The 9,749-nt window shown below is 40.7% G+C and overlaps 1 protein-coding gene across 1 annotated transcript in view; it reads right to left on the bottom strand.

The window, feature by feature from the left end:
• Positions 1–3,452: 3,452 nt before the first annotated feature.
• The window catches only part of fem1c (fem-1 homolog c), an 11,081-nt gene continuing 4,784 nt past the window's right edge, over positions 3,453–9,749 (bottom strand). Inside the window, exons 2-6 of the mRNA XM_010776133.1 lie at positions 7,530–7,699; positions 7,224–7,412; positions 6,264–6,775; positions 5,697–5,873; positions 3,453–5,430 (exon numbers count right to left, since the gene is read on the bottom strand). Of these exons, the coding sequence (XP_010774435.1) occupies positions 5,166–5,430; positions 5,697–5,873; positions 6,264–6,775; positions 7,224–7,412; positions 7,530–7,699 (1,313 nt within the window). The 3' untranslated portion in view covers positions 3,453–5,165. The remainder of the gene's footprint in view (positions 5,431–5,696; positions 5,874–6,263; positions 6,776–7,223; positions 7,413–7,529; positions 7,700–9,749) is intronic.

Genomic DNA, 9,749 nt, shown 5'->3' with positions numbered 1-9,749 from the left:
CTCACATAGGGGGGTCCGGGGGCAAGCTCCCCCCCGGGGAGATTTATTTTTAAATATTGAAGTTAAATGCATCAATCCGGTGCACTTTGAGAGCAAAATGAAGAGATCTATGGATACATCTCTCAACACGTAATAGTACTGTACTGCATCATATTATTTTCGAATCAATAATCTTTCAAATTATGATTTTTTTTTTTTAACCATTTTTCCTCCTGGTCTCCCGCGCCCCCCCTGGCATGCCTCTGCGCCCCCCACTTTGAGAACCACTGGCTTAGAGGAATACAAATGAAGCGGAGTTCAGCGTGTATTCACATAAGGAACATTTGGGAACTGATTTGAACAACGGCGTATGTTAGGAATAGTTCATCCAAAGTACAGTAATCAGCAGCAAAACATTGAAGGAGACAGATGTTGACATAAAGTCAAAAATAAAGGTGAATCACAAGTTATATGTTTATCAAATGCCTTGCTTCGACCAACCGGAAGTCCAAAGTTAGAATACTTTAGATTGTAATCCCCTAAAATTAAACTTGGATTGGAAATATGTTATAAACAGAGAATGGTGGACATGTTTTGATGATTACCAACTGCAATTATTACATGATTATAAAAGTTGTTCCCACATATAATCATTGGATTATAAATTAATCAACTGGTTGTTTTATAACTTAATTCCGAAGGTGAATTAAAATAGAGAGGGCATGGAAGTTCAAGATAGAGAGGGCATGGAAGTTCACAAAGTTTACAAAGTTACAGCATCTTTGAAAAATATATGTTTCCTGGTATCAACATGACTGGTTATATATTAAAAAATTGCCATCATGCTATTACAGACTACCAAACGCTTGGCCAGTAAAACTCATTATTGTAAACCCATGCAACTCCATACCCAAAATGGTAAATAAAAAAAGACAGAATATACATAAACATTTTTACTCTGTAATGAACAGAATCTAAGCAAGTTTCTAAAAAAAAAATGTTAAAGAATCTAAAGTACTGATTAAACCTTGTACGTTATAATCTCCAATATATCTATATGTTTCCGATTGAGAAAGATGCATCTTCTTCTTCATCATGTTCTTGTATAAAGAGCACATTCAAATAAATCTTCTTTGGTTGGTTAGTTTTCACATCTTTATGTGAAAACGAAGGCTGGAGTTAACTTTTTGTTGTGTCGTGATCCAATACATGAATCAAGAAAAAAAAGCTGAAAATTCAACCTTAGAGCAGAATGAAGTCTGTGATGATGCCGTGGCTACCAAGGACAGAGAGAGAGGAGGACCGAAAAGGAGACGGAGTGGCAGACACAGAGCTGCAGACAATGACACACAGATAAAGGTTAAGCTGGGGAACAGATGTAATACATTAGGCACAATCGCTTTTCATTATAGTCTACCCAAATGCTCTCTGGCATTATTTGTACTTGTCTGTCATGTGACAGAACCTGAGATTGAGTGGCCCGTGGAGACAGATGTGAGCATGGGGAAAAGAAAAGCATTTGGTGACGGATGCTAGATCACCTGCAGGTATTCAGAGATGGAGGAGCATGCTTAATGTAGGACAGCTTTCCAACAGGGCATTCTGCAGCCCTAAATATAGACAGGACAGAAGTAGGCTGAGTTGAGAGCACTGCCAAAAAGGCCTCGAAAAATAAGCCATAAAGCCGGCGAGTGAGGACTCATACATTTAACTCTTGTTTCTTAACTTTAATTTATCAACATTAAGGCTCGTACAGATCTGCTGGTAATGGAAATCATAAAGTATTCTATAAAGCATTGTTACACCAATTAAATAAATATGTTTATATGTTTATGTTACTGTATGTTATCGTACAGTGATTGTACTCGGTTCGGGTTACAAACTCCACTCACATTAACCCAAAAACATTTCTTTTAGGATTTTGGAGCTGTCTTACCAACTTCATGACTAGGATTCATGGGCAACCCTCTGATTCACTACACCCCCTCCCTACTGAGCTGACCAGGGATTTTTCTAGAAAACCTGGCTTTCTAAACATCCACTCTTCCTTCAAACACTTATTTCAACAATATAAATGTCTCTTTCTGTGCTACTTTCAACTGATACAGTTCCTTACACTAGGCTGCTATATTTGCAAGGTAATTCTGGGTGTGGCCATAATCTTCCAAACAGCTCCATGACACTCCTCAAAGTGGCCCTGCCAGTAAACCATTTTTCCTCAATAATCTTGTAAATATCCAGTGTAAACCTGTGTCTTCCAAAATGTGTTTAGCAGGTAGGCTAAGCATTTGGTAGTTATTTAACCCTCTTTCTGTTATATAAAAGTAACAATATGGTTCCTAGTAGCTTTGAAAAAATAACCTAAGCTTTGCAAAATCCTTGTAAACACAGATCACATAGAAAACATCTTCCCAAACCTGCTCTGTTCTACCTCAGCCGCCCAGTACAAGCACAGACACACATACCTACGGTAAAGGTGACTCATTAAGAACTTCCCACTCTGCACTTAAGTTCCTGGCAGTGACTCATAGAACATACAGTAGGACAGGTGTCAAATTTTTTCAGCTGCTGCTTTAAATGTGGAGGACACAGGAAGTGAGAACTGCTATATGAGAGAAGGCAGTGGGGAAAATGTAACTTGGGAATTGGATCCAAAAAGAATGGGTTCTTTCTGAGCAAATGGTTCTTTCACCAAGTTTCATGACAAAGGGCCTGTAGTTTATCCATAATTCTTTTGACAAACAAATAACCTCCACGGTGGATGTCACCAAAACAAGCAATTGTGATGTTTGTGTTCAATGGCAACCATTTTAAATGTCTTGTTATACGACCAGAAGCAAACATCAGTTAGTTGCTATGTCCGAGTGGGTAAATAACCTCAGGCAACCTCTCAGCAAGGAAAACAGCTCGAGTTCTCTGCCAAGAACCCAGTTAGCAACAGTTGTTCTTTTATTGCTTCAAGCAACAACTACTGAACAAACAAGTCACAAATCAGCATGTTTTTATTTGGGACAGTTCTTGGAAACGACTGGATGAATAACATAACCCCTCCAGCAATGTCAAAGGTTTCCCTGGACACATTCCAGTCCAGTCTCAGGGTCCTCTCTTTACCCCCCGGCTCAAGTGTCTGAAATGAGTACCGCTCAGTGACTGAAGTTAAAGTAGCTTCGGCAACTTGAAATACATTAGAAAAGACAACAGATACTGAAGCAGCTAACCCAACCCTTTAATATGAAATCATCTCTTGAGTTGGGGAGTTTTATAGTATCCTTTTCAGACCGGATTTAAAGCAGCCCGTTTCTTTATAAAATGTAGTTTTAGTGCCCGTTATCCTAATTAGGCCATGGGAAATTGGCACATAAAAAGGCTAAAATAGACACGATCCAATCAAACCTAAACATTTACTGGAATTCCCATCGGCAAAATCCCCACAAATAGACAGAATGACGAAAGAAAGACATTTGGACAAGGAGACAAGTGCAACATGGGTTTATTGTCAAACTGGTTATTAAGACATGAACTTGATTAATGCCATATCAAATCTTAAACTCCGCGGTAGTAAAGTGCAGATTCAAATGAAGTTGCCCTGGGAGTCCTCATTCATTTTCTATGTCTGGGATTGAACTGTCAGGTTAAATAGACTGCAATGTGAAATCCTATGAATTATGAAAAGCCCTTTTTTTCAACCCACACATCTAAAGCTAATGTGCAAACAAGATAATTCACAAAGCTTTACTATTCTGTACGTCAGGCGCCCTCCCACACATTCGTGTTTTCACTTCTTATGGAATTGGACGACGGTTGTACCAAATGAGAAGAACTCTCCCCGCTGTAGTCTAGTCCTCACAAAAGGTTTTCTGCAGTGATTGGTTGATATGCTGCTGCACATGCACAGTGGGCCAATGTTGGTATCCTACCTAGATTTGTTTTCTTTTTGATCACAATTTTTTTTTTAAAGAATGATGGCATTTAAAGGTTGACCGTGTATGAACGTTAAGAGGTCACTTCTGGGTACAAGCCTGCACACACCAGCCGTTGTAGAAAGACAGTTTGGCCACTGTGGTTTTTAGTGGCAGTCATGTGCATTATGGAATCTCCATGAGTGCCACTCACCAAACTCTAGTCCTTAATAATTTGTGTAAGCTCAAAAAAAACTCTGCATACAAGAAACACACTGCGTGGCACTCACACACATACAAACAAAAAAACACGATCACTCAAATCCATTCACTCTTCTTACAACAGTCAGTACAATGGTGTTGCACCCCCCTTCTTTCTCTGGTGGAAGGGGATACTGAAAGAAACGGCAGCAATGAGGTAAACACAAAAACTCATGAGATATTGCACAGACAAGTGCCGGCACAGAATACAACAGTCTCTCTCCAACAGCCTAGCCTGTGCATAGGAAGAATAAAGCACTTATGGTGTTCGCAGACATTAAACCCTTCTTGTAAAGCTTTGTTATACACTAGTGACAAATGAGTCCAGGATCCACACCACTTGGCAGGTATCCAGAGTTACATGACAAAAACTAAATGTAAAAGTACAAAAGAAAATAATGATGACTGAGGAAGGGTCCATGACTGTTGGCAACAGTGATGGGACAAACAAAAGATAACCTGAAGTCCCAGCATATGTAGAAACGCCTCAGTCTTTGCTTTGAGAAGAGAGAAGCAGGCAAAGTTGAGACTGGGTTGGAGCCAGCATGGAGACAAATCTCTCAAGTTTCATTCAATAAATAGCATAGTGTAATATGCAAAAAAAAAATCTTTTTTATTTTTCCTAAAGCAAAAAAAAAAATGTAAACCCCTTGCTTAAATCATCCGGAGATACAATTGTCCAAGACGCAAAAAACTCGTAATACATCCACACAGATCAGGCTGTGACCAGTCCGAGCCGCGGCTCCATGAGAGAGCAAGCGGAGGAACGAAGTAGTAAATCATTCCTCAGTTTACTCCGATCACTTCTCACTTTTATCCTGGTTGAATGAGGACATTTTGGTGCACGCAAATCTTCCAAATTCATACTTTAAAAATTGTTTGAATTTGCAAACCTACAAAATGGTGTCTTTCAGCTCATCAAACAGGCCTTGAACTATAGTGCTCCTCAGTCTGTCAGCTCCATGTCATGTGATCACACCCCATCCTGTTTTAATCCAACCATTCCCCTCCTCTTCTTCACCATCATTATCTGTGGAGCAAGACAAAGGCCTCTAGTTTCTCAGGGATGTTCCCCCGGTAACTGAGACTGTGCTTGACGATGGCCCTGGCGGCTAGGCACTGAAGTGTGGTGTGGTTTATGGGCTGGATTATATTCCTGGAAAGCTCCTTCTCGTCCAGGAGGTCGCAGGCTGTCTGTTGGAAGGCGTTGGTGCTGTCAAAGTGAGTCCCGCAGGATATCAGCAGGTTCATGATGTCAGGATGACCGTTGGATGCGGCTATGTGAAGCGGGCTGGTGGGTGGGAAAAGATAATAGATCCACTTAATCATTTTATAACAAAACATGTCATCAATGTAGTGGCATGGCATTTCACTGGTGGCTGTCATAATGGTGCAATTGAGGAGCATTTTACATATTTTCATTAAACTTTTTCATTTAAATATATTGTTGTAACCCTTACTGTTGTTGTTACTTTTGAACAGAAATATTAAAATAAACAAAAACCAGCCACATCAAAGAACAATGAGAGCTGAAACTAAAGAAGAAGAAAAACCAACCTGTTGTCATCTTCATCGCGGCAGTCCACGTCTGCCCCACACTCGAGGAGGATGGAGGCGACAGTGAGGGAGGGGAACTTGCAGACGGGGTAGCGGCCCACACAGGTGGTGTTGCGGTCGACTGCCAGGTGTAGAGGGCTGTAGCCGTTCTTACCACACGGCTGGAGCTTCAGGAATCTGTACGATGTGGAAAATGTCAACTTTACTGTCCAGAAACAAGGAGACAAAAAACTACAACCGTCAAGGTAACAGCATTAAGTGCAGGACTGTGACCCAACTGACTGTTTGATTAGCCAACTAATCAAACAGGAAAATAAATGGCCAACCATTTAAAAAAAATGTTATCTTTCAAGAAAAATAAAATGGAAGAAAAGGAGACTAAGACTTCTATTTGCTGAAAAAAGGTAGGCAAGTGGCCCAACAGGTGCAAGCTAACCACTGCCAGCTAGAAATATAGGTTTTTCTAATTATTTGTTTCGCTTTGACAACCGCACACTACAAGAGTACAGAGGAAATGTTCCTCACTGAAGACAAACTGTTAAATACAACTATTTAATTGAAACTCACTTATATATAGTTTCCTTCTTGAAGTGGTCCTGCTCTGTGGTACAGGGCACCTTCTCCAAAAGACAAATGAGGTGCAGGATGATTGACAGGGCCTTGCTGAGCTGTGCAGGGTCAGGAGGCATCGGCCCATTTTGTTTAACTGCCCGCTCAATCTCCAACACACTCTTGGACAGGATCCCCATCAAGTCCTCAAATGACACAGATGTCCCCAAGAGACCTTTGGCTCGGTCCTGCAGCATGAAGGAGAAGAGCTCAGCGAAGGACAGCAGGCTAGAGGCCGTCATGGGGCTCAGCGGGTCCAGGTTGCTCTGCTGCATGTCCAAAGCATACTTCCACAGATTGATACAACGCTCAAAGTTCCCAGAGTCCGCATAAACAGCCCCTCTGTACCGGATGTAGTAAGACGTGTCGGGGTGTTGTGGGCCGAGGATTCTTTCACGGATGAGCAGTGCCTGCATGCGCATCTCATCCGGATCAGATATAAGTCCGTCCAGCTCTTCTCCGTTTGTTACCTAGAAAGAAGATTACAAGATCAAGAAAAGGGAAGGGTGCAGCAATTAGGGCAATTCAGGATTTAGTACATGCGATAAATCACACTTTTCAGAAGCAAATTGCATTAAGACCTGACACTGGACTGCTGCAGTAGGTTCTCTGTTTATTTAATTGAATTAATATCAGTATTTTCTGGTTCATTAGTGCCTCAAAAACCTTATTTATGCAGAAACAAGACCAAATGTCTGCTTTTCTTCACAGCGAATACTAACAAATGCAATCTGCTACCTTCATGCTTTTTTGTGCTACATCTTTGAAGCCGTCACCCTGCTTGACTCTGTGCTGCCTTCACCAAATTATGACCGCATCAGCATTTAAAAAAAAATACTATTTAAGAGCATTAAATGTTATACAGAATCCTTTTGGTGGCAGTGATTAGTAAAAAAAATACTGGCTCATAGTACTCACCTCTCTGGCATAGTCGTATGCCATGATCAGCTGCTTTGGTTCAGGTTTACAGACAATGCAGTGACTGTCGAGGTGCCTGAGGTCCATGGCTCTCTTCCAGTATTTTAAAGCTCCGAGCAGATCTCTCTTCTTGTCGACGAATGTGGCTCCCAAGAGCTCCAGGGCATCAATGCGCTCTGTTGGGCTTGTCTGCAGAAGGAAATAATTTGTTCTTTTTTTATATGGATTTAAGACAAATATTCACTAGATTGAAAATATCATAGAAATATCCTCACAAACACATCAATGTCAACAAAAAACCCTGACCTGCTGGTGCATCGTCAGGTCGTCTACGATGTTAGTGTGCCCTGTGACGCTGGCGGAGAGCAGGGGCGTCATACCGTAGCCGTCCTGCTCCATGGACGCTCCAAACCGCAGCAACATCCGCATGATCTCCAGACTGCCCGACTCCGCACAGTCATGGAGCGCTGTGTTGCCTGTGAACAAGTGAACATTCATGGTGACCTGCTACAGAGGTAGTGAGCGCATAAAAGTAATGCTGGTTGACCTGCAGATACATCTAATTGATTATCTATTGCTAGATGACCATTAAAAACATCCAGCCGAGCCACAGCCTTTTAAAGCAAAACTGTTTGATTGGGAATAGTTGGTCTGGCCATGAAATGTTATTAGATGATGAAAAAAAAAAGCAAATGTATTGTTTTTACATAGAGATAGACAGTAATGGCAAATACAGAAGAGCAGCTGTTCACCCCGCACACTGTCCTTTATCTTTATTCAAAATGGCTGTAAATCAGCTGATGTCAGGAGTATTGTGGAAGCTTACGTCGAGTCATTTGTCTGTTTCATGCTCACTCACCGATGATTACCAGTTAAGGTGCGACTTGTCATGCGAACAGCATATACATGTGATTCTTAACACCCCTTTTTCAGATAGGAAATACAGGTCATTCTGCCTGTTGTGGAACTACAGGAAGTAAACCTGATGAATGGAAGCTTTGCTGGGGATTAACGCTCAGCTGCTGCTCAAATGTCCAGGTGTAGAGTGAAAAAGCTTTGCTATGATTTATTGGTTCGAGAATATGTACTTTCCTAATGCTGACTCTGCAATGTTTTGAACAATCTTATTGTTGTTTGCTTAAACTTGGTGGATATGGTCTTTTTTTTTTTTCTTCTTCAAACCAATATGATGGTGTATTGACAATGGCAGTATTCCTCAAATAAGATTAAAAACTGTCTTTGACAAGTTTTGAAAACTCCTTAATGAAAACATGAAACTCATCAATTTTCTAAGTTGAAAGACAAAATAAATATGTATTGGGTATATCTTAAGGAACCCGACCCAACCAAGTTATGACAAACTGTCTGATTTTGGGTAGCTTTATACAGAAAGTCTAAACAGTAGACTCCCGCTGTAGTTTCCCTTAAAAGAAAAGTGTACATTTATTGCCCACTGACATCCTTTATGCATCCAGCCAAACCCTTTTGAAGACACTTGAGTGCATGCTCTACTAACAAGTGACATTTATGTAAAAGTTTATAAAGAAATAAGTTTAAACCTATCCTTGTCCTTCAAACTTGTCTTTCAAATAGATTGCTGAGACCTAGTGATCAAAGTCAATCATCAACCGAAAAAAACCTTGGGAGTTAAGCATTAGCAGACAGTGTTGTGAGCGGTGCTTATGATTCAATAGAGTTAAAAGAAAAAAAACACATACAGTAAAAGTCTTCAACTAAATATATTCAACAGACCTCATAACACTTTATGTCCATCCTTATCAACATATGATTCGAGTGCACTCACAGGCTAATCCATTTTCAGGCAGACCTGAGGCCTGTACTACGAAGCTGGTTCAACCTAACCTGGATATGTTTGAGTTAGCCGGTTGGCCTAAACCAAAACATACGCGCTCTCGCTAAACTCTACTACGACACGGGTTATCAAGTGGATCGCTCAAGCCAGCCGTGCCCTATCTAGTTAGGTGCGCGTTCACATGAAAGGGGTGGTATTTGGAGCATTCGACCAATCACAAACATGGAGAAGCGTACTGACAGCGCAGCGTCATACTTCCTGAATGAAAAGTCAACTATGATGTTAGACATATGAGGAAGTTAAACTTTAAACATCCATGACTTAAACACTTTATCCAGGATAAAAGCCACATAGCTGCACCTGCAAGGTGAATACAGCAGGTAAAAAAAAAAAGTGTTTGAATGCGTACATTAACAGGTTTATGATATCACTGCCCCGTCTAAGACACGATCTGACTTTAATTACATTTGAGTCAAGTGTTTCGTCAACTTAATGTGTTGCTTAAAATAATACTTCTGCATACAGTATGTGACACTGAGTGTTGCACGGCCAGATACGGCTCAGCTGACTCAGATAAGGAAATATATGATACATGATGTGATATGGCGCAGACTGTAGCCTACTTAATGTTAGTCTGATCCAGTTACTTATGTTGTGGCTGATATTTAAGTAAGCTTTCTTAACGCTAATGTTATAATAGTCAGATTGCTCTG

Source organism: Notothenia coriiceps, unplaced genomic scaffold, assembly GCF_000735185.1.
Source record: "Notothenia coriiceps isolate Sejong01 unplaced genomic scaffold, NC01 NC01_scaffold00016718, whole genome shotgun sequence".
Classification (NCBI taxonomy): Eukaryota; Metazoa; Chordata; class Actinopteri; order Perciformes; family Nototheniidae; genus Notothenia; species Notothenia coriiceps.
The sequence above is the reverse complement of the archived record's forward strand: the minus strand, read 5'-3'. Positions and strand labels throughout refer to the sequence as shown.